The following is a 25,159-nucleotide window of genomic DNA, read 5'->3' as shown; positions in this document are numbered from 1 at the left end:
GAGATACACATTAATTGAAGAAGAGTCATGTTTACTCGTGGATTGTTTATTTTGGCTTCTTTCCTTATGGGAATTGGCCGTTGACGTCAAGATGTTCTTTGTAAAACATATACAAGTGTTGTCAAGTAATTTAACAAGATAGGTAGAAAGAAGATAGTTCAAAGTCATGTTAGTTCGTCATAACTTGTGTACAGTTGACCACATGCAAGTTTTGTCGATCCGGCAAAACTTGTGAACAATTTCAAAAGATAGGAGAATGAAGATTGTACTAAACTAATCTAAAGTTACTCTTTAACACAATATGAAACTCCAACACTTTTTTTTTGGAGTTTGAATATTTATAAGTGTAACACCGGCGCAATGTCACAGAATTTGGAGTTTAAACTTTTAAAAGTAAAACTCAAACACACTGTGTTGAAGTTCCTTTAAGCTTTTGATTTTATTACACCTCGCTCATACTGGTAACAAGGAAATGGAATGAACGACATTGTGATTTCACCCAGGTTTTTAGTTACTCAATTTCTTTTCAGTACACAAACAATATGCAAAAATTCCATTTTTTGCTTCTCTAATTCAAACACAAAGTAATAAAACAAATAATTGACTCGAGAATTAAAGAAAAAAAAAATCAGTGGTAGCGGCAATATCACATGGCATGAAGGGTCAAGATTAATGATCACGTTATTCATGAGCTGCTAAGCCAGTGAATCTTTACTTTTGAATTAAGAAGGCTGTATCTTGAAAGTGGTCATAGTTTATATATAAGTTTGTACTTCTTAATTTGTTATAGGTATTTTTCAAATTTCACTAGGAATAATTAATGGAGAGGTTACCGAACTTTGATGCTTTCCTATTTTTACATCTTATGATATGTCTCCATTGTATACGTCTGTTAATTAAAATTAGAACTTATAATATTTGTTCCAATGTAACATTTGTGATAATATAATCCTTTTAAACTTTAATAGATATTTATTACGAGTAGTTTTTAATATTAGATACGAATTTTGGTGAACAATAAAAAAATTGTATCATTGCCCAGGTAAGCATATATTACTCACAGTATATATTTAAAATAGTGATTTGGATATCGAAGAAACGAGTTGAAAACAATTGATTTCTCTTAGATTTCACTTGGGAACGTTACATAAGTTCGTCTTTTGAAGTTTATGTTGGTTCAATGTTGAATTGGAGAATTAGAGGGTCAAAAGCTTGTGCTACTTTATTTACGAATAAAAAAAAGAAAAGTATTCTTTTATGACAGCGTAGGATTATGTACAGCTAGATTGTCGTCTAGAAAATTGATTTTCAGATGACTTATATTCAATATTCAATATGAAATAGACGATTTACTGCATTACGGCGTGTAAAATTATTTAAGAAACTTTTAAAAGCAGCAATAATTAGAGCATCTCTTTGGCTCAGCCAGCCGAACGCTTAGCTCATTAGCCATTGAGTATGAGGAATATAGGGGAGAATTATTTTTTCTTACATTAATTGGATCAAGTGGCTTTTTATGTTCCACCAACCGTGTGTAACAAAAAGTTGAAATAACAATATATCTTAAAGTAAAATTGGTGTAATTTGCACTATTTTAATCCATTTGTGGTTTTACTCTTTATATATTCGCAGTAAATAAGAACAAACTCTTTTGTTGGCTTCTGTGAAACAACAATACTGCTCACCCTCTACGGGTGCCATGACCTCATATATATATATATGAAGAATATTTACATATTACATAAATACCCCTAGGTATCCTCTATTACACCCCCTCAAACTGTGCAGGGGAAACCACGCGCAGGTTGGATTGTAAATATTCAAAGCGTTGACCGGATAAGGGCTTCGTGAAAATATCAGCCAACTGGTGCTGAGTTGGGACATAGCGAACTACCAAGTCACCATGAGCAACACGCTCTCGTACAAAATGATAATCAATGCGAATATGCTTACTTCGATCATGTTGAACTGGATTCACTGCTAAGTACGTCGCTGAAACATTATCACAATAAAGTCTAACAGGAGAACGTATCATCAACCCCAACTCTGCTAACAGAGAACGGATCCAAAGAGTGTCTTGTACCGTGTATGCAACTGCCCGGTACTCTGCCTCGGTGGACGACTTGGACACCGTGGGTTGTTTCTTCGCGCGCCAAGAAATGAGGCTGTCCCCAAAAAAGATCGCATAACCCGTGGTAGACCTGCAACTATCGGGACAGCCAGCCCAATCTGCATCTGAGTAAGCTAACATAATTGAAGCTTGCCTGCAAGGACGTAACCACAAACCAAAATCTGCTGTACCAACCAAGTACCTGTAGACACGCTTAACAGCCAACAAGTGAGATGTACGAGGAGCATGCATAAACTGAGAAACCAAGTGTACAGCATATGTAATATCAGGTCTAGTCATGGTCAAGTATTGCAAGGCCCCTACCATACTACGGTACTCACTAGGATCAGACAATAACTCACCATCAGTGAGAGACAAAGTAGTACGACTGGGAAGAGGAGTGCGTACCGGCTTAGCTGTATGAAGGTTGAACTTACGAAGAAGATCCTTAACATACTTGTGTTGGCATAAAAATAAGCCATTAGACGTACGCACAGCTTGCACCCCAAGGAAGAAATGCAAATTCCCCAAATCTTTCATAGCAAACTCGTTGGCCAAAACGGAAATGAACTTGGTAATTAAAGGAGTAGAATTGCCAGTAAGAATGATATCATCAACATATAAAAGAAGATAAACAATGAATTTGCCCTTACGAAAAATAAAGAGAGAATTATCGGATTGTGCACAAAAGAAGCCCTGCTGCAACAAGAAACTGCTAAACCGATGATACCAAGCTCGTGGAGCTTGTTTAAGACCATAGATAGACTTTCGGAGACGACAAACATGATTCGGAAAATCAGGATGAACAAACCCCTTAGGTTGTTCCATATACACTTCCTCTAACAGTGTCCCATGTAAGAAGGCATTCTTAACATCTAGTTGCCGAATACTCCAACCAAAAGAAATAGCAAGAGTTAAAACCAACCGAACAGTAGTTGATTTCACAACAGGGCTAAAAGTCTCAGTGTAATCTACACCAGCTTGTTGATGCATTCCACGAGCAACCAGACGAGCCTTAGGCCGAACCACATTACCATGTTCATCGCATTTTAGCGTATAAACCCATTTTGTACTAACCAAGTTGTTATCAGAATTAAATGGTACTAAGTCCCAAGTATGATTAGTGAGCATTGCATTAAACTCCTCGGCCATGGCTTGGCGCCACTTTGGCATCTTATTAGCTTGTGAGAAACAACTCGGTTCTTTTTCATACTCAATAGTGTTGAGATTTAATACAGTATTTGGTTTAAAAATACCATCTTTAGCTCGGGTCCGCATTCCATGAACATTGGTAGAAGACGGTGGAACAAAGATGCCACCCAAAGGAGGAGCGACATTCTGTTGGACCACGTTATCAGAAGAAGCACAAATGTGGTGCGGAATTTGGGGCTCAGAAGAAGATGCAAGTGGGGAAGACGACCCAGCAAGGTATGGGCTAGGTGGGACTCGTGGACTGGGGTGCATAGGTGGACTGGAATGTGACAACTCAAGAGGGGATTGTGTAGGTGGCTGCTGGAATGGAGTAGAACTCGGTTGTGGACTAAGAGGACCACGAGATGAGCTGGACGAAGAAGGGGAACACGGGATGGGTCAGACAGACGGGTGTGGGCTGAAACAGAACGGTCACCTAAGGGAATGGTGTGAGCCACATTAGTCGGGGATTGGGAGAAGGATAAAAGTGAAGGGTCCGAATCACTAGTCCCAATGACTGTGGATGGTTGACTCGACACTAAAGTTCGATATGGATAGACGGACTCATGAAATCCGACATCCCGACTCACATATACCCGGCCCGTAATTGGATCCAAACACCTATAACCCTTATAACCGGGAGCATAGCCAATGAAAACACATGACACGGACCTAGGAGCTAACTTGTTTGATGGTTTTGCAGGAAAATTAGGAAAACACTGACTTCCAAAGACTCGTAAGAAATTATAATCTGGAACCCGTTTAAATAATTTCTCATAAGGTGATACACCATGCAAAACTGGAGTTGGCAATCGATTAATTATATAAGTGGCCGTATAAACAAGATCGACCCATAATTGAGCGGTAGTGAGGCTGCAATGAGCATTGTTCGGGCCAACTCAATGATATGTCGATGCTTTCGTTCGGCTACCCCATTTTGTGCCTGGGTGTCCGGGCATGATTTTCGAAAAGAAATACCATTATGTAAAAAATGGTTAATTAAAGGACCATTATCAAACTCACGCCCTCCATCACTTTGAAAATGTTTTATTTTTGTATCAAATAAATTCTCAACTAACTTTTGAAAGAAAATAAAATTTTGATAAACATACGATTTTCTTTTTTAAAGGATAAATCCAAGAGTAGCGAGAATAATCATCCACAAAACAAACATAATATCAGTATCCAAGATTTGAGGAAATAGTAGATTGCCATAAATCAGAATGAACAATTTGCAAAGGTTTATCACACGAATGAATGACATCTTTAAACGGAAGGCGATGAGATTTTCCCAAACGACATGAATCACAGTCATGAATAAAACTAGTTGAACAAACAATAGCCTTATTTTTTCTAAGTGTGTCTAGAACTCTATCTCCACAGTGACCAAGTCGACGATGCCAGGTTGGACCAGGAATGGAGGTTGTCAAAAGAGCTATTGGCGGAGTAGAACGATTGGTGATGGTGATCGGGTATACACTCCCCTGACTAGTAGCCTTGAGTAGCACCTCCCCCGAGTGGTTGTCCTTTACAAAAACATGATTCTCGTCAAAACTCACAGTACAATTATTATCTTTGCACAATTTTTGAACCGACATTAAATTAAATTTAAGTTGTGGAACATGATAAACCGAGTTTAACTTCAAAGACTTATTGTTGGAGGTTAATGAGGCATCACCAATATTTTTAATAGGGACTTTAGTACCATTTGCAACCTGAACTTGAACTTGGCCAGAGTAAAGAGATTTATTCGTTAGAATACCTTGATCATGTGTCATGTGGGAGGATGCTCCGGAATCAGGAAACCAAGTAGTGGTCTCATTCTCGCCCGTAGGAAGTGCAGCAAAAGCTGACGTAGACGACGTCTGAGCATAACGGGATGGACAAGAAATTGCTGAGTGACCTGGATGATAGCATATTTGACAAACTACAGGAGGAGTATTAGTCCCAAACACCCCCTCAACATTAGAGTTGCCTGCAAAGATATGGTTAGTACCACAGGAAGCAAGGGCCATAATACTTTTAGATGCTAAATCTGAATTACAAACTGCCATACCTCCTTGAGTGTTCTGAGTGTGTGCATTTTGCTGTGGCCCTGAGACACCCCCTTGCTGCTGTCCGTGTTGCTGGCCACTGTGACCGCGACCGCGCCCACGGCCTCCACGGCCGCCACGCCAACCTCCTCGGCCCTTACCATTATTTTTATGGTATTGTTTTTGCTGCGGATGGTTATTAGAAGTAGAGAAGTTAGTGTTGGTATGACCAGACGAAGTACTGGCAGCAAACGCTTGATGAGTCACTAGCCCATGTTCCCTGTTCTTCTTGAAAATCACCCGTTGTTCTTGAACTAGTAGCATAGAACGCAGCTCATCAAAGGACATCGCCCCGAAAAATGAGTAACGCCAGTAATGAAGGATTCATAATCCTCACCAAGACCCAATACGGTGTATTCAATTAAGTCTTTATTCGACACGGAGAATTGATAGCGAAGAGAATCGACTATCAGTTTAATCTGACGAAGATACGCCTCCATAGATTGAGTCTCGCCTTTCTCGACATGAGACAACATACGTTTCAACTCCATAGACCGAGCCATACTTGCATTCATAAAACGAGACTGTAATCTCTCCCAAATCCCTATCGAATGTTTAATATCATGTACATCAACTAAAGTCTCTTTAGACAATGTAGCAAACAGACACACACGCACAATTTGATCAATGCGTATCCAATGATGATAATCAGTATTGCCAATCTCATGATGAGGAGCATCCAATATATAAAGTGGAGGCTTCAGAATGGAACCATCAACCATGCCAAGCAGACCATGAGCAATCAGAAACGATTCAAATTGAGTACGCCATGGTAAATAATCCTCAACAACATTGAGAATAGTAGTAACAAAATTCTTGACATTAAATTTAGATGGCTCTAGACTAGCAGCGAGAGAGGCAAGAGACGGTCGATGAGGATGAAAACCAGGGGGTCCGCCAAAACCAGAAGGCGTGTGTGGCTGGGATACGAGTCCTGGATGACCAGCGAACGTCGAACCCCCATAAGAATGACCACGCTCAAAATGGCTGGTCTGGAAGAGAGGAGAAGGAGCCACAGACCGTGTTGGAGTCCACGTAAGAGTTGTCGAGGATTGCTCTCCGTTACCTTGTTGCATAGGAAACGAGGAGACACGAGGGCTGCCAATTGTAAAGGGCAGCGACATGGTGGCGCCATGAACAGGCAGCGTCACCGACGACAAAGGTGAAGAAAGAGGCGTGGACAAGACAGACTCAATATTGGTTGAGACCGTGGAAGAAGGAATTCCAGTAGAGGCCATGAAACTGTGCAGAAGCAATAGGCTAGGGCTGCGGAAAGAAGAGAAAAAAAAAATTATTAAACCCTAGAGTAACGTGGCTCTTGATACCATGTGAAACAACAATACTGCTCACCCTCTACGGGTGCCATGACCTCATATATATATATATGAAGAATATTTACATATTACATAAATACCCCTAGGTATCCTCTATTAGCTTCTTTTTTGCAAAATTTTCCGCCAAATTTTACGACCACTACATTCACAACTGTAGTCGGATTAAAAAAAATAATAGAAAAACATCAATTGCAATTTTCCGTTTACTGTAGTCCGAAAAGTAGTGATCAGAATTGCGACTGAACATTTGTAGTAGGAAATTAACGATTTTCTGGTATTTAGGTATGTATTGCATGTATCGTTTCTCATAAAAGTTAATTGGTAGAATAAATCCATTAAAATTGTACATATTTTTGTACCAAGAGGCTCTTGATTCTTACCTTTTACCTCCATTCATTGTACAGTACTTTCTAACACATCAAAGAAGTTAACAAAGCCACAGCAAAGTGAAACCTTTTCAAACAATTTGCTTTTTCTTCTTGGTTTTAGAAAAAATGGTGATTCTGTCTACTTTTTTAAGGATAATTTCGCGGATGGTCATTAACTTTTAATTTTATTGCACTAAAGATACTAAACTAATTTTTGAGAAAAAATCACTCAAATTTGCACAAGTATCACAGAAAGTCATTAAACTATTTTTTGTATCAAAAAAGTTACTGAACTTTGCATAAGTATCACAGAAAGTCACTATATATATATATATATATATATATTTTACAAATGGCCGTTTAATTTTTCCTAAGAATCATATAAAATATCTCTTTTATTTTCTCCTAGTCATGACTTTTTGTAATACTTAGGTAAAGTTGAGTGACGTTTTGGTTAAAAAAAAAATAATTCTTTGATGACCTTTTGTGCTACTTAGGCAAAGTTAAATATTTTTTCGCTACAAAAAATACTTTAATAGTTTTAATACAATAAAAATGAAAATTGAGTGACCATCAATGAAATTAACTCATGTTTCTTTATTAGCATCAGAAATTCAAAGGATCTTTATTAACTATATTCTATACATTTGTCTAGTATCTATATTAGGTACTCAAATAAATACTACTTATAAAATTATATATGTAGAGAGTAAATTTCAACTCCCGGCAATTTAGGCCAGCAGAAGTAAATTTCAGCCCCCATTGCGCCAACAGTAGTCTTGTCATTCAAATAAAATTATGTCTCCATCTCGAGAAATTAATATGGGCGAAATTTTGGTAAGTAAATGCCTTTTAAATATATATGAACTTCAAACACAATTGAATAAAGTAATGACAAAAAGAGGGACATGAATATGACTATGTGGGAAAAAAAACTTTTTTAAAAAATAGAGGACAATATATAGCTTGCTAATTTGTTCGATTATGATTCTATGAAGCCTTTTAAATGTTTGAAAATTTCTCTTATATGCAATACTAAAAGGAGGGGTGTGAGACAATATAATTTGGATCATGATTAATTATAAAGCAAGAATGAAGAGGTTACTCTCCAAGTCTAGGCCCGTTGAATATTTATTAGCACTTATGGAAAAGACAAAGTTATCATTGTCCAAATAAATGTTACTGAAAGTATAGCTAATAAAAGCACTTTTAATAGCGTTAGCTAATAATAGCACTTTTAATAGCGTAAAATTATTGTTCAATTAAAATGTAACTACAAATATAAATGCTCTTTGATCAGAGAGTGTTCTTAACTTGATCGGTTATTCAGAAGCCACCACTGCTGAAATAAATTCTTACGGTGCGACGAGAGATCCAAATGGAACAAATTTATTGTTATCCAGTTCACTAATCCTGCAATGTGTTGTAAAATAGCTGGCTAGTTCTACTATATAAGTATATAGCAACAACAAAAAAGTGGATACTGTTGTAAATTGTAAACCGAAAGAACGGCACTTCTATAACATTATGCAGAAATTGGCAGGCGAATAAAACTACTTTGTCCCACGAGACATTGATTTCCATGGACCAAAACACAAAAAGATTTAAATACTATACGTACTACTAGTAGTATTTTATTATTTATTTAGTACTACTATTTAACAATGTAGACATTTTTTACAGCAAAATTGTTGTTTAATTATATTAATGAGAGTAGACTAGCTAATTCCTCCCTCTATCCCAATTTTATATTGGCACCTTTTAAATTTCTAGAGTCAAACTTTTTAATTTGACAGTGAATCCTGACATGAAAATCTTCAAGTTTTTTGAAATAAAAAGTTGCTTATTGGAAACTACATAAAAGGTAGCACTATAAGCCACAATAATTGATAATCTAAAATATTTAAATGAAAAACATATAAGAAGATTGCGGTCAAAGAAAAACTCGATTGACTCTCATAATCCGAAAGATGCCATATAAATTGGGACGGAGAGAACCATTTTCACCAAGTTATTGATTAATTTATCATATGGATTTACTCGTAGTTACGTGATAGATTTTTACAATTTTTTTATACTTGCATAAAAAAACTCAACACTGAGAAACAAAACCTTTTCCGCGACCTAGCCATACAAAAAAGTGGGGGAGGATCACATGCAAATTAGGTTTGAACTAGGAAGTGTTCTTTTTAATGTTAAAAGAATAAAACAGCCACCAATTAAAGAGAACAAGTTGCATAATTATTTTTGGCATCTACAGTTGTGAATGCGGCTAACGGGTAGTAGTTGAAGCTATATACTTAAAGCGCACCAACGCGACAGCAAGAATGTGAAGTACCCCACTAAAATACAAGTATATAAACCCCTTTTGCTCTTAATCCATTTGCATAAGGCAGTGATAAGAAAATACTGTAGAAAAAAAGTCACGTAACTTCACGTGAATCCCTTGAAGATGATAGGCCAGGGAGTGAGGATAGGAGTGTTAGCATTAGTTTGGTTTCATGTCCTAGGGGGAAGTTTGGTTCTTGCTAGAGATTTGAAAAATGAGGATGAAAAGTTTTTCTGGATGGGTAAGGGAGGTGGATTTGGAGCAGGATTTGGTGGAGGGTACGGTAGTGGGGTTGGAATAGGTGGAGGCATTGGTAAGGGTGGAGGAGTCAGCGGTGTGTTTGGCAAAGGAGGCGGAGTTGGTGGTGGTGTTGGAGGAGGATTTGGAAAGGGTGGCGGCATTGGAGGAGGATTTGGAAAGGATGGCGGCATAGGAGGCGGATTTGGAAAAGGTTATGGCATTGGTAGCGGCGTTGGAGGAGGATTTGGAAAGGGTGGAGGCATTGGAGGAGGATTTGGAAAGGATGGCGGCATAGGACGCGGATTTGGAAAAGGTGGTGGCGTTGGTAACGGCGTTGGAGGAGGATTTGGAAAAGGTGGTGGCATTGGTGGAGGAGGATATAAAAGGGATGGAGATTGCATTAGCAAAGGTGGGAGCATTGGTGGCGTAGGCGGAGGATTTGGTAAGGGTGGTGGTATGGGAGATGGTATTGGCAAAGGTGGTGGCATTGGTGGAGGATATGGTGTCGGTGCAGGAGGAGGAGTTGGTGGTGGTCCTGGAGGAGGATTTGGTAAGGGTGATGTCATCGGAGGTGGCATTGGCAAAGGTGGTGGCATTGGTGGCGGTGCAGGAGGAGGAGTTGGTGGTGGTGTTGGAGGAGGATTCGGTAAAGGTGGTGGCATTGGAGGCGGTTTTGGCAAAGGTGGCGGCATTGGGGGAGGAGTTGGTGGAGGCTTTGGGAAAGTTGGTGGATTTGGAGGTGGAATAGTCGGAGGTGGTTTTGGAGGTGGAATAATTGGTGGACATCACTAATGTTAAACTCTTCAGTTGCATGAATTCAAAACATGTAGGATTGGACTTGCAAATTTTCAAGAAAAAGATTGTTGTTATCATTAATTCCCATGTGTGTTATGTAGGAGTAGCATTTGTTATTCACAAGTTATCAATGAAATGAAATCGTACGTCTTGACCTATTCGCCAATTCCTTAGCATCTTTCATGCAAATGTTTAGTATGCGTTTGGACATGCAGTTTGAAATTATGGTTTGAAATACGAAAAAATGGTGTAGAAGCATTTATCTCATTTTAAATGCTTCAAATCATGAAACCATGGTTTGAAACCCCAAATAATTCAAAAAGGTATGATCTAAGGTTTGAAACCATGGTTTCAAAAATTTTAAATATAAAACTTTGACCCATAAATTTAAATTTTATAAAAAAAGACTCATAAGTTGGTAAATATTTTTAACAATTACTTCCTCCAACCATTTACCAACATCATTAACTTCCACCAACCTTTATTTATGTCTACCATGTGGGAGAATTATATTAAAGAGTAGTTACATTACTATTCATGTTAAATTTTCGTTTTCATTGAACTAAAGTTTGATCAATTGATGTTGTATTTTTTTTAGAAAGGCCTTCTAGTAGCGTATTAATTTTGTTATGAACTATGCCTTGCTCATTGGTAAGATTGTATAAGAATTGGGAATGTTTTGATAGTTTTCATAACTTATGGGGTTTTTATGTCTATAAGAGAAAATACAACTTAAGATATCCAAATTACATGTCCAAACATGATTTCAAATCATGGTTTGAAACCATGTCCAAACGACTCCTTACTCCCTCTCCCATTTTAATTTGTTATAAAAAGAATGTCATACTTCTGTATTTAAAAATAATTTAACTTTAGATTTTTATTTTACTTTTAATGAGATAATTTACAGTCACATAACTTTTTATGACTTGTTAACAATAAATTTCGTTGATTAAATACGTACCACCACATAAATTAAGGCATAGGAAACTATATACATGATCCATGCAATGTTAAGTTTTATCATGCGCGTATTGCACTCGTCAAATACATGAAGGTGAAAGATTGACAGCATGTATCCTTGCTTGATGTGCAAGAAAAATCTAGGGTCAAAATCAGTGTTGCTGCATTAAGAAATGCATGAGAGAAGGAAAATCTAAAAAAATGGCTGAGTAAATTTTCTTTTGTGGACTGTAATTCAATATCAGTATTAACATTTCGTTCGTCTCAATTCAATTCTTTTTCTTTACTAGTCCAAATCAGGAGAAGCCCCCAAGTTCTCTGCCAGCCTAATTCGCAGTTCCCAAGCTGTTTTTATTTTTATTTTTTATTATTATTACTATTGTAATGGGGTTTTGTTGGCTCTAGTAGGAGCAAATCTATTAACTTCCAGTGAGCATATTTATGTGCCACGCAATTAATAGGTGTAGTACTTAATCATAATTATATAACAATTATAATGAATATCATAATTATATTACCAAAAGATTTATCTCATGAGTCATCAGTACTCCGATTATACATGCCAAGAAAAATTAAATATTTCGAACTTATGACCTAAATAATTCATTATTTAAAACCAAGAGGCAAAAACTAACGGTGATCTCCTTAAACGAAAGTATAAAGCATTACTTACTCTTAGTAATGACTTTCTGCTCCTCATACAAGCCTGGCTGAATTGATTTGATTGATATCCACAGTAACGATAGTTTTTTTAAAACGTTACAAAGAGTAAGGTCGCATTTGTTTTCATTAAGATTAAGACGACTGAATCTGAATGATTAAAATTTTGTATCTACATCTTAATACTGAATGATTATGACTATTTGTTCTTTAACAATCTGAATGTGCATAATTTATTTGTTTTTAAACATAATAAATATACAATTCAAATAAAAAAGTAATTAAGTATTAGAAAAAATATAAATATAATAAAATAGAACCATTATTTGATTAAAAAAAGACAAAATTTTATGTTTGTTAGTGATAGTGGAGATGGTTTGTAGTGCTGCTGGTGGTGGTGACGGTTGGTGCTAGTGGTTAGTAATAGTGGTGGTGATAATTGTGATGGTGGAGGTGGTTGGTGTTGTAGTGACTGTCGGAATAGTAGCGGTTGGTAGTGGTGATGGTGGCAGGGGCAGAGCCAATGTATAGCTTACAGGTTCGGCCGACCTAGTAAGCTTTGGTCCAAACTTTATATTTGTCTTAAGAAATTCATTGAATATGTACAAATTGTTAATTTAGAACCCAGTAATTTTAAAGAACTAGAACCCTGAACCCATAAGCTTCAAATCGTGCCTCGCCTCTGGATGGTGGAGTTTATTGATGTTAGTAGTTGGCGGTGTTAATGGTAGTGGAGGTGGTTGAAAAATGTGTGGTGATTGACGATGTGTTTGGTGGTAGTTGGCGGCGGAGCTAGTTGTGATAGTGGAATTTGTTTGATGTAATTAATTAGTAGTTGGCGATCTTAATGGTGGTGGAGGTGGCGGATGGTTGACGATGTGTTCGATGGTAGTTGGCGGCAATGATAGTTGTGATGGTGGAGGTGGTTGATAGTAGGGATTGACCGCAATTGTGGCAGAGGTGGCGGCAGCGGTGATGACGCCGACGACAGCGACAATGGATATAATTATAATGGTGAAGGTGGTAGGTGTGGTAGCGCCTGAAAATAATGGTTGACAGCAGCGGTGGTTGCAGTAGTAGATGTGATGACAGATGTGGTTGGTGGTGGTGGCTGGTGGTTAGAGACGGTAGTGGTGGTTGACAATGGCGATTGTTGTTGTGATGACATAGGTAGTTAGTGGTGGTAGCTGGTGATTGTGGATAGAGTGGCGGTGAAAATTATCCACACAGAAATACTTCTTAATGATTAAGATCTTTTCTGACCAAACAAATGCTTAAATCTTTATGTAAACAAGTACACTTAATGGCCTAGGCTATGAATTATTAGATTTCCATTAAGGGCCTGTTTGGAAAGCCACCCAGGTAATTGGAATTGAGTGTAATTACATAGTTTGACATGTTTGTTTGACCAAGTAATTACACAGTTAGGTGAAAATTGGGTGTAAATTACACTCTCCAATTCTCAAGAGGGGGGGGGGGGGGAGGGGGGGGCCGAGAATTGGGTGTAATTACAGGGTTGCTTTTTAGTTTGTTTATTTTTTTACTTTAATTTCTTTTTATTTTTAATTTATTTTTGTTTCTATTATTTTAACTTCTTTTGATCTTTAATTTATTTTTTTATTTCTATTATTTTATTTTATTTTTAATTTTTACTTTTTAATTATTTTTATTTTTTAAAATGTATTTTTCTTTTTATATTATTTATTTTTCATTTCCTTTCTTCTCATTCCTAACCTTTACTTCTTGTGATCCATGTAATTGCTCGTATTTATTTTATTTTATTCATTTAGCATAACCGTGTTATTATTCTAAATTTTCAAAACGACACCTCTTAATATTGGAAAGAATGAGTCATTAACAAACTTGACATATAACGAGTGACGTTATTAAAGTAGAATTTCATTGTGAATGAGGTTATAGACTTATATTTTTCCTTTCTTTTGAATTATTTACTTAAGTTATGTTGGAACTTACTTATATAATGTTGGAATTTGACATAAGAGTATTATGTTGAACTTTTTTTTTGGATTTTGAATTTAGGTTATATTTCCAATTTTAAGTTATTTGCTTTCACATTGCATGTTGTTTATTTTTCACTTACATTTGATAGATTTTTTTGTGTCAAACATTTGAATAATGTTATGGCATTATATTTATTAATATTATTTTTTTGTCAAACATCCAATCCATGACGTTCTAGCTAAAAGAGTCTTCTTTTAAGTTTTATAATTAATTAAATTTAAATATTATTAATTTGAAAATTATAAATCAATTATTTTTTACAATATTAGTTACAAATATATGATTATTAATTAATATATTTTCAAGAAACAATGTGTTATTAAATAACTAACTTAATATCATTTATAAAGGCAAATATTTTTTAAATATTAATTTTAAATTTTTATAATTAAATTTTATTTTTAAATTAAACTAACTGTGTAATTACACTTGTGCAACCAAACAGCACGCTTGTAATTACACTATAATTACGTTATGACAAACAAATAGGTCATTGTAATTACACTACTGTGTAATTACTAGGCTGTGTAATTACTACCCTAGTAATTACACCAATTCCAATTACCAGGTGGCTTTCCAAACAGGCCCTAAATGCAAACAAATGAGACCTAACAATCCTCTACTTAAAGGTGGTGTCTAATAAAGCCCTGCCTAATGATTTATCTCTCTTCGTTTGGTTGGGGAATAAGTTATCTTGGGACTAAACCTCCATTAAGTGCAAACAAATGAGGCCTAACAATCCTGAGGTAGTAATACAGAAGGTCACTCAACTATGGGTAATAATCTCTCAAGGTCACATTTCTTTGTTTTTGTAACAATAAGATCACCCAACTTTCCCTATATCACATCAAAAGTCACCCAATAATATTTGACCAATAAATATGACATGACGTTTAATTTAGTCCACGTGGATTTTTTTTTCTCAGTCCACTTGGAAAAAAGACCCCACCCGACCCAAACCCAAATTAACTCTTAGTAACCCTATATTCTCTCTTAATTAAAATAGAGTTTTTCTCTCTCTGAAAAAATTAGCCCATCATTTTATAAAAATCGCGTCGTGTTCTTTTTCCTTCTCTCAGGTGAAGTTCATAAGGATTTTTTTAACGACATAACAAAATAAGGATATACTAAGATATAAACAAAGATACCAGTAACAAAACAAGGTTTCTCATATACCTTCCATAACAAAATAACAGGCAGTTTGCAACTATTCTCTTCATAGGTACTAATAAGCAAAACCAACTGCAGCTAACTAATTTCTTCAAAAAAAAAAAAATGATTGAACAAAAAAAAAAAAAAACTGATTGAAGAATAGCGTTAAGGGTTAATTTGGGTTTGGGTTGGGTTGGGTCGGGTTGGGTCGGGTCGGATCTTTTTGTCACGTGGACTGAGAAAAACAAAAGTCCATGTGGGCTAAATTAAATGCCATGTCATATTTTATTGGCCAAATATTTATTGGGTGACTTTTGATGTGATATAGGAAAAGTTGGGTGACCTTGTTGTTACAAAACAAAGAAACATGACCTTGAGAGATCATTACCTATAGTTGGGTGACTTTCTGTATTACTACCTCTAACAATCCTCTACTTAAAGGTGGTTTCTAATATAGCCCTGCCTAATGATTTATCTCTCTTCATTTGCTTGGGGAATAAGTTATCTCGGAACTAGTTATCCACCCTCAATGTGAACAAAAATAACACAACAGTTCCAGGATAACTAATCTCAGAATTAGTTATCTCAAAATTGTCTTGATCAAACGTGGGATAAACTCATCCCAAATTTAAACTCGGGATAAATTATCCCCTATTCCTCGTACCAAACGAACCGTTCATGATTTCCATAGCTTTTAATGTTTCATTGGACAAGAAATTTATGAAAGCAATCAATTATACTAAGTGCGAGTCTAATTTAATTTTTCAAACCTAAAACTTCTACGGGCTCTAGTACGATATTGAATTATGTAATCATCTCATTTAAAAAATAAAAAAACTTAGTTACACTATAAGCACTTAAACAATTCTCTATAAAAACTTTTTGTTACGCAACGTCTATTGGGACTCCACTTTATCTATTAGAAATGCAGATCGCTCCAACTCAATGGGAACGTCGAGAATTAAAATCTCAAATCGACACCATCTCATGTGTCATTTAAATTTGTATCTAAACTAAAAATCAGATTAAGTATAATTGGAACTTCTTTCCAATTTTAGTTAAAGCAGTACTCAGTTCGAAAACGAAAATGAAATAAAAAACACGTGCAAAGGGACACAACAATTGATAAATATTCTTAAATTAAAGAAAAGTAAAATAAAACAATAAATGAAAAGAATCAATTTTATATTCGACACACATTAGGCAACTGACAGAAACATTTTCAATTGAAAGCCTTTGTACCCAAAATTCAACAATGAGACCCGCTCTATTCCTTTTTCTAAAGCAACCATTAAAATAATAATCATCACAATTAAAATAATTAAATCAACTTAGCCCTTAAATTTAGTACTGTAAAAGGAATTCAAAGACTCTGTCAGACATTACTAATTTATTGTATAACTCCTTCCGTTCCTATTTAGTGTTTTACTCGCCCTATCTCAAATTAGCTGTCGTTTTTTGGTTTTACGCTCATTTTAAGAAATAAGTATTAATTAGAAGGGATATTTAACTAATTTTACTCTTATTTATAATTTTTTCATTAAATGTTTACTCTATTTATGTGTTATTTTTATTAATGTGAAAATTCTACTAAGAGGTATAATGAAAAAATAATTAATTGCGCCTTGAACTCGACAAATAATTTGAGACGGATGGAGTACTTTTCGTTTTGATTTGTCCCGGAAAGAGTGTCTGTTTCCATATTCTATAAGTTTTCTAATTTCAATATTCTACGTGGCAAGTTTAAGCTACAAGATTTAAAGCACTAAACACATTTTTAATTTAAGATCACTTCATTTTTTAAACTTCGTGTCCGGACAAACTAAATCACTTAGATTGGAACGAAGGGACTCCGCTTTATCTGTTAGAAATGCAGATCACTCCAACTCAATGGGAACCTCGAGAATTAAAATCTCAAATCGACACCATCTCATGTGTCATTTAAATTTGTATCTAAACTAAAAATTAGATTAGGTATAATTGGAACTTCTTTCCAATTTTAGTTAAAGCAGTACTCCGTTCGAAAACGAAAATGAAATAAAAAGCACGTGCAAAGGGACACAACAATTGATAAATATTCTTAAACTAAAGAAAAGTAAAATAAAACAATAAATGAAAAGAATCAATTTTATATTCGACACACATTAGGCAACTGACAGAAACATTTTCAATTGAAAGCCTTTGTGCCCAAAATTCAACAATGAGACCCACTCTATTCCTTTTTCTAAAGCAACCATTAAAATAATAATCATCACAATTAAAATAATTAAATCAACTTAGCCCTTAAATTTACTACTGTAAAGGAATTCAGAACTCTGTCAGACATTACTAATTTATTGTAGTACTCCTTCCGTTTTAGTGTTGTACTCGCCCTGTCTCAAATTAACTGTCGTTTTTTAGTTTTACGCGCATTTTAAGAAATAAGTATTAATTAGAAGGGATATTTAACTTATTTTACTCTTATTTATAATTTTTTTCATTAAATGTTTACTCTATTTATGTGTTATTTTCATTAATGTGAAAATTCTACTAAGAGGTATAATGAAAAAATAATCAATTGCGCCTTGAACTCGACAAATAATTTGAGACGAATGAAGTACTTTTCGTTTTGGTTTGTCCCGGAAAGAGTGTCTATTTCCATATTCTATAAGTTTTCTAATTTCAATATTCCACGTGGCAAGGTTAAGCTACAAGATTTAAAGCACTAAACACATTTTTAATTTAAGATCACTTCATTTTTTAAACTCCATATTCGGACAAACTAAAACACTTAGATTGGAACGGAGGGAGTAAACAATGATTAAGAAAAATGTGTGTCACAATTAACTAAAAATTTACCCACAATAAGAAAATATTTGTTGAATTCCAACTTTTCTGCTAAGGAAGAGAAGATTTCAGGTTTGTTGGGTTTCACATTTAATGCACTCACTACTTCTGTCTTGACTTTTTGAATCTTCTCTTCTACATTTCCACTAAAAGCCACATACAACAAGTTGAAAAACTTGTGCAAACAAAAAAAAAAAAAACAATTTTTTACAGCTTTGGATTCTTGGTTTTGGGGTTTAACTAACAGTCAAGAAAATCAAGCAGAAAAGGTTTAATCTTTGAAAGAATGAAATGATTAGTGGAGGCTTTAATATCATGTGGGCTCAGTCAATGTTTTTTTTTACCAATCAAAAGGTACTTTTTGTTGGTCTGATTTAACCCTATCTTTCACTGTTTGAAGTTGATTACTTTCACCAATTTGTGTGATGTAATGGGTTGTTCTTTTCTTGAAAATTTTAGCTGTCAATGCTTTATAAAGTTGAATTCTTGGTCTAAATGATGCAACATATTCTTGGTTGTTGGTGAATTTTTTTGGAGTGTTGAGTTTCAATCTCTTTGTGTTTAGCTCAACTAAGGCTCTGTTTGGGTAATGTTGGTTGTTTTCTTAAATGGATTTTGCTTGCTTTTACTCAATTTAATATTTTAGGGCTTTACAAACCTTGGAGATTTTATTCCATTTGTTTTAGGGTCTTTAAAGTATATGATCTGCATAATTCAGGTGCAGCATTTCTTGAAATGTATAAAAATCTTTTAGTTGGGTATATGTGAAATCAACACAATTCTACAAGGAGAAAAGAGATTGAATTAGGCCTAGTCTTTCTAGAGTGTTTTTTTTTTGGATGTATTCTATGCCAGGTTTACTTTATTGTATTTTCTTGCTTTCTTCTCTTATACTACTGTGTACTGGATAAAGTATGTTATCTTCATTTACTGATGTCTGATTCATGTTCCATTTTTGGGTTCTGATATGTTTTGTGAACTTTTTTTGATTGAACAATTCAGCGTAATGAGACAGGAGGATGAGTGTTAAGTATTGGATTTACAAGCAGAAAATTAGTTTAAGCCTTAGATTGAGGAAGATGATGAAGTGCATTTGCTCAGGGGAGCAATTAAGGATTGAAGATATTATTCCACAATCATCCGAGTCTCTTGCAACTCGGGACTATTCAGCTAGTGGATATTCTTCGCGAGCCGGTGATGATGCCAAGGCAGACACCAGTAACATAGAAGAAGCAGAATCATCACTTCGTGAGAGTGGCATTTTGAATTATGAGGTTGGTGCCCAAAATTTACGTATGATGAAGTTAGCTTCCCTTTCAATCCTATAATTAATACTATCTTTTTGATAATCAGATGTTATCATCACAATTTTTGTCCCTCAATTTGATTTTGATGCAGTTAGGAAGTGTTTTATTATACATGCCGGATACTTGGGAATTTTTCAGTTGATAACGGCAAACCTAGTTTTGTTATTAGATAAATCCTATCGCTAAACTGGTTTTGGGCAAACTGAGATTTGTATGCATCATCATGTGTCATTCTGTTCAAGTATCAATCTTAAGGATCTCTTTAATAACTGAAATGCAATATGCTGGCTTTCTAGTTGTTATTTAGACACTGTTATAGAGTTAGTCATGCTAACTCTCTTTTAATGGGCACATGTTTGGCACATCTGACATGCCATGTGTGTTTGTTTTCCACTGTGTATGTGGTCTAAAATATACATAATCAGACCTATGATCTGGTACACACATTAGGTTTTACATTAAATTTTTTGAAATAGAGTGCATGTTTACAAGCTCAAGGAATTGAGGGGATAACTCAGTAGCATGTGAAAGTAAAATTGAATTCACAGTGGAAGCACGAGAGAAAACAAGCTGCTTTACATGCAATATTTTTAGATATATATGAGACTTTCAGTGATCTTTTTATATCTCAGCATGAAGTTATACATAATGCTTTCGCTAATTTATTTAAGTTGTAATTGGATAACTAATATCTGTTTAAAACTGGAGATGTCCGTCATGTTAACGAAAATTAACATGGTGACTGCATATTGAAATACAATAATGTTTTCAACATGTCAACAGGAAGACATAACTCACTTCAGTTGCTCACCATTAAAATCTCTTGACTTCTATTTCCCTTTATATTCTACTTGAAGGCTAAGAGACACTTTTATTTTAGGAAGCAAGAGCATTATTAGGTCGGCTTGAGTATCAAAAAGGTAACATTGAGGCTGCTCTTCATGTATTCGAGGGAATAGATATTGCTGCGGTGGTTCCCAAGATAAAACTTTCCATTTCAAGAAGAAGTGAGATCCCTAGGAGGAATTCGCTTAGTGATGCTATCCCACCTATGTCGATGCATGCAGTAAGTCTGCTCTTCGAGGCCATTTTGCTCAAAGCAACATCCTTGCAGGCTCTTGGGAGGTTCACAGGTGCTTCCTCACCTTAATTAGCTATAAGTTCATAATATGTATTTATTCTGCTGCATTATCTTCTTCCTTGGAAATTGTAGTTCCACTGACTTTATTGTGGAATATTAAATCAAGAAAATGCCTGCTTAGGGGTCTCTTCCTTTTACAGTCACAAAACCTCTATCTGTGCATGTTTGTGCTTCTTTAAGGCAGTTCCTGCATTGTCAATTGTTATCGGGCATTAAAAGTCGGGCTTTTTTCATTTTTGGCCCGTCAACCGAAATTAATTATGGGCGTAGCCAAAATATACCAAACATATACTGATTATGTATATTATACTATGTGTATATTAATGTATACAATATGTATATTATATGTATTGTTTATACTTAATATACAAAACCTATTCATTTGCTGGCTATAATTTTTTTGGGTGGTCCAAAAATGTACTTATCCCTTAAAAGTTTCCTTTATGGCTATTACAGAGGCTGCTCAGTCATGTACAGTGATACTGGATACAGTTGAGTCTGCTTTGCCAGATGGCTTACCTGAAAACTTTTCTACTGATAGCAAATTGTTGGAAACGTTGAACAAGGCGGTGGAGTTACTTCCTGAGCTGTGGAAGCTAGCTTGTGCTCCTCAAGAAGCAATTTTGTCGTATAGAAGGGCCCTGCTTTATCGTTGGAATCTTGACGTGGAAACGAGAAGCAAAATAGAAAAGGAGTATGCGGTATTTCTCTTATACAGTGGCACTGATGCATCCCCTCCAAATCTTCGCGCACAGGCAGAAGGTTCCTTCATACCTAGAAACAATATAGAAGAAGCTATTTTGCTGCTTCTGGTTCTTCTAAGAAGATACATCCTCAAGAAAATTATATGGGATCCGTCGATCGTGGATCACCTCAGTTTTGCATTATCCATTGCAGGTGAGTTTAGGGCACTTGCCCGTCAGGTTGAGGAGTTGCTCCCTGGAATTGTTGTGAGAAGACAAAAGTACACTATCCTTGCCCTGTGTTATTATGCGGAAGGTGATGACATGGTCGCTTTGAATCTGTTAAGGAACTTGATGAATAATAGGGACAATGAGAAAGGCATATTTGAGTTAGTACTTGCTGCGAAAATTTGTGCAGAGTATCCCAATTTATTGGAAGAAGGGACAGGGTATGCCCGGAAAGTGCTCCCAAAAGTTGAAGGGAAATGTAACCAGATGGCTAGTGTTGCAAAATGCTCACTTGGTCTTCTGCTCTCAGGTCGATCTCGTGCCATCGTGTCTGATTCTGAGAGAACGTTAAGATTGTGTGAAGCTCTTGAATCACTTGAATCGGCACAAAAGATGACCGAAGGAAGAAATCCAGATGTTCTTTTCTGCCTTAGTTTGGAGAATGCAGAGCAGAGAAAGTTGGACATTGCTCTCTACTATGCAAAACAGCTGTTGAAGTTGGACGGAGGTTCTACTGTTAAAGGATGGCTTCTTCTAGCTCGCATACTCTCTGCTCAAAAGAGGTATGTAGATGCGGAAAACATAATTAATGCTGCATTAGACGAAACAGGAAAATGGAATCAAGGAGAACTGCTTCGCACTAAGGCTAAACTACAGATTGCCCAGGGTCATTTGCGGGATGCCGTGGAGACATATACTCATCTTCTTGCAGTACTCCAAGTTCAGAGAAAAAGTTTCGGATCTCAGAAAAAGTTGTTAAAGGTATGGTTCCTCACCATATGAAAATATTAACTGGGAGACATTGTTAGATATTCAATCTAGTATTCCTTAGTTTGTCTGACTTTAGTACTTTAATTTATCCTTCTAATTTTGTATCTTTAATTAGTTGTATTGTTCATTTTTCCCTTTGAACCCACAGAACATGAGAAACAACAGTAGAAGTTTAGAAATGGAAACATGGCACGATCTAGCAAATGTATACACAAACTTGTCTCAGTGGCGTGATGCGGAGGTTTGCCTAATCAAATCTGAGGCTATCAATCCTTATTCTGCTTCGCGATGCCACTCTGCAGGTATTATTTGCTTAATAACTTATCTTGGCTTAAACTTTCTTATAAGATGTTTCTTGGAGTGTACTAGATAGTTTAAGTTTATTCAGACGTTTATTCAGACCAAATCGTTTTTTACTAGATAGTTGACGTTAATTCAGACCAAATCGTTTTTTCTTTCCGCAAAGAGATATTTATCTGACACAGGGCAATATGACTCAAGTAGATAGTCTCGTTGTGAATATATGTCGCCTAGGCAATGCAAGAACTCTTGTCCAGGGTAGTGGGGGCATTCACACTAAGCTTGCAAGTTTAAATGTTCTAAAGTTCCATAGTTAAAAGCAGAAACACAAGTTAAGAGGTATACTGAGCAGCTGTTTATAAAAATGAAGAGGTATACTGAGCAGCTGTTTATAGACTTATAGTGGTTATCCAGTCAACATGTCAACTGAGGAGTCTTGGAAGACAAACCAGTTGAAGAGAAATTTGATATTTTGCAATTAAAAAGTTTGATCTTAGAGCCAAAGTGGGTGTGATCACTGCTGCTTTATGCCTATCTGCAAACCCAATGAAGAAAATCAGAGAAATATGCTCTGGTTTCTTAATGTCTTAAATTATGATCTTGAAATGGACTTGCACTTGGATTGCCTAACCGCTGCATGTATCGGCTATTGATCCAAGAGAATAATAGACCACTTCTTTTTTAGGGTGTGTTTGGCATGAAGGAAAATATTTTCTATGCAAAACAAGTGGGTTTTTTACTTATTCTCAAGTGTTTGGTAAGTAAGAAAAAAGAGTATTATGCACCCAAAGGTGTGACCTAGTGGTCAATGAAGTGGGTTGAGCACCATGAGGTCTTAGGTTCAATTCCCAGCAGAGACAAAAACACTAGGTGATTTTTGCCCATATGTTCTAGCCTTGGTGGACAGATTTACGTGGGAGGTGGCAGGTATCCCGTCGAATTAGTCGAGTTGCATGCAAGCTGGCCGGACACCACAGTTATTAAAAAAAAAATAAAAAATAAAAAAAAATTATCCAAGAGCATTTATAACATTACGGGAGTGGGACGGGGTGGGTACTGGGGGTTTGGAGGCGACAGGGGGTGGATGGTCAAGGGGTGGGGGTTGGGGGCATTGGGTGGGTGCGGAGGAGGCAATCAATGGCGGATCCAGAATTTTTAAATGGTGGGTGCTCAACTATTTTTAATCTGAAAATTGCTATTGAGACTGGGTGCTCAGTTAATGTATTTATATGGATTACTAGCTTTCTTATGTAACTAATAGTGTTTGGCTCTAAAAGCAATGGGTGCTCAAGCTCCCATAGACCATAGAGTAGATCCGCCACTGGAGGCAATGAACTTGGAATGTCACTTATGGAACTTGTTTTCCCTACTTCCATTAGGGAAGTCATTTTCCTCATTTTTAAGGAAGTTGTTTTCGTAGAAAAAATGTTTTCCAAAACATTTTGACCAATCAAACATGAGAACATTCAAAAACATTTTTCAGAAAATGTTTTCCTCCATACCCAACCCACCCTTAGTGTGTGATTTAGTGTGTAGCTTATCATTGAGGCTGGTGATTGTGATGTATATTTTGAACTAATCTCATAGACCTGCATCAGACACTTGGTAGAGAGTTTTCTTTTTTAATCTAAAAACTGATCGAATAGAATAGGAGGCTTGAAATTTGGGAGTGAAACAAATTTGGTGCACTCTTTTGTTTTTTACAACACTAATGCAGGTATTAGTAATTAAGGTATTTTTAATGCAGGTATTAGTTATGCAGCGTTTTGTTATGCATAAATTATTTCTTGGGATGTTGGTTTGTTATATTAAAAGTTAATAAATATTATATACTTTTTAAAATTAAAATATTTGTTTACAATTAAAATTAAAATATTGCTTTTTTATAAAAAATGTTAAAATATTAAATTAAAAAATTATATAAGAATATTTGTTTAGAAAAGGAAAGTATTTAAGTGGGGAATGATAAGGGTAATATTGTCATTTTAACTTTTCATTCATGCATTAGTTATTCCATCTTCTACCCCGCATAAAATAATACACAGATTCCCTCATAACTTATACATGTATTAGTTATGCGTGTTTCTAAATTGCAAACCAAACGTCATACTAATTTTATACATGAATAACTTACTTCCTAACTAGCTACCAAACACGGTATAAGTATGCAGAAATTAATACATGAATAAGGTGTCTCTTTACTAGCAACCAAACGTGGTATGAGTTAATGCAGAAATTAATACATGAATAACTTGCCTCTTGTCTAGCTACCAAACGACCCCTAAACTCGTTCCTTCAAACTGTATCCATATCTAAAGGAAAAACTTGAACTAATGGGCAATGGCTTTAGCTTTTGGACTGTCAAATGAATTATTGCATGTCTGAATACTGTGGTTAAGTGTGTAAATTAGATAGGATGGAAAGCTTATTATGGAATAACGGGCCTCTCGTAGCCTTTATTCAATGATTTGTGAGTCTGCATCATGGGTACTGCTATTTTGGAATGCTACTAGTTGCATGAAGTTGTATCTTTGCAACAACCTTTGCAGTGATAATTATGACTTAAACTCCAAGCTAGTTAAGGACGACAGTATGAATCGTCAGTATCATAAATGCTCAGTTTGGGTCTAATATTTCACTACTCCG

General features: G+C 35.7%; 3 protein-coding genes across 7 annotated transcripts in view; 2 read left to right on the top strand and 1 right to left on the bottom strand.

Moving 5' to 3' along the window:
- Positions 1-4,571: 4,571 nt before the first annotated feature.
- On the bottom strand, positions 4,572-5,750 carry LOC132054441 (uncharacterized). The gene is made up of 3 exons (XM_059446449.1): positions 5,358-5,750; positions 5,064-5,276; positions 4,572-4,827 (listed from the first exon to the last, which is right to left on the bottom strand). Exons 1-3 carry the CDS (start codon positions 5,680-5,682, stop codon positions 4,790-4,792), a joined length of 576 nt encoding a protein of 191 aa, XP_059302432.1. The 5' UTR covers positions 5,683-5,750; the 3' UTR covers positions 4,572-4,789.
- A 3,669-nt stretch (positions 5,751-9,419) lies between these two features.
- LOC132054440 (glycine-rich cell wall structural protein-like) lies at positions 9,420-10,618 on the top strand. 3 transcript variants are annotated; one of them, XM_059446447.1, is made up of 3 exons: positions 9,421-9,978; positions 10,021-10,371; positions 10,405-10,618. In XM_059446447.1, the coding sequence occupies exons 1-3, from the start codon at positions 9,549-9,551 to the stop codon at positions 10,455-10,457; spliced, it is 834 nt and encodes a 277-aa protein (XP_059302430.1). In that variant the 5' UTR covers positions 9,421-9,548; the 3' UTR covers positions 10,458-10,618. The 3 variants fall into 3 exon arrangements, with proteins under 3 accessions (XP_059302431.1, XP_059302429.1, XP_059302430.1); XM_059446448.1 differs by having other exon boundaries at positions 9,420-9,876; positions 10,021-10,618; XM_059446446.1 differs by having other exon boundaries at positions 9,420-9,978; positions 10,021-10,618.
- A 7,475-nt stretch (positions 10,619-18,093) lies between these two features.
- Positions 18,094-25,159, top strand: part of LOC132051763 (protein NPGR2-like) — an 88,533-nt gene continuing 81,467 nt past the window's right edge. The window contains exons 1-5 of one of the 3 annotated variants that reach the window (XM_059442961.1): positions 18,094-18,437; positions 19,086-19,357; positions 20,271-20,523; positions 20,988-22,204; positions 22,362-22,515. In XM_059442961.1, coding sequence (XP_059298944.1) covers positions 19,103-19,357; positions 20,271-20,523; positions 20,988-22,204; positions 22,362-22,515 — 1,879 coding nt within the window. In that variant the 5' untranslated portion in view covers positions 18,094-18,437; positions 19,086-19,102. Of the gene's footprint in view, positions 18,438-18,494; positions 18,670-19,085; positions 19,358-20,270; positions 20,524-20,987; positions 22,205-22,361; positions 22,516-25,159 lie in introns of those variants that run through there. The other 2 variants (XM_059442963.1, XM_059442964.1) reach the window with 2 other exon arrangements.

This window comes from Lycium ferocissimum, chromosome 4 (assembly GCF_029784015.1).
Source record: "Lycium ferocissimum isolate CSIRO_LF1 chromosome 4, AGI_CSIRO_Lferr_CH_V1, whole genome shotgun sequence".
Lineage (NCBI taxonomy): Eukaryota > Viridiplantae > Streptophyta > Magnoliopsida > Solanales > Solanaceae > Lycium > Lycium ferocissimum.
The sequence above is the reverse complement of the archived record's forward strand: the minus strand, read 5'-3'. Positions and strand labels throughout refer to the sequence as shown.

Excerpts from the sequence above, each read along its gene's own strand:
- LOC132054441 (XM_059446449.1), bottom strand. The coding sequence starts at position 5,682 with ATGTCCTTTGATGAGCTGCGTTCTATGCTACTAGTTCAAGAACAACGG. Across the intron at positions 5,277-5,357 it reads CACTCAGAACACTCAAGGAG|GCAACTCTAATGTTGAGGGG; the intron begins GTATGGCAGTTT and ends ATATCTTTGCAG. Across the intron at positions 4,828-5,063 it reads CCACATGACACATGATCAAG|GACAACCACTCGGGGGAGGT; the intron begins GTATTCTAACGA and ends GTTTTTGTAAAG.
- LOC132054440 (XM_059446446.1), top strand. The coding sequence starts at position 9,549 with ATGATAGGCCAGGGAGTGAGGATAGGAGTGTTAGCATTAGTTTGGTTT. Across the intron at positions 9,979-10,020 it reads AGGACGCGGATTTGGAAAAG|GTGGTGGCATTGGTGGAGGA; the intron begins GTGGTGGCGTTG and ends GATTTGGAAAAG.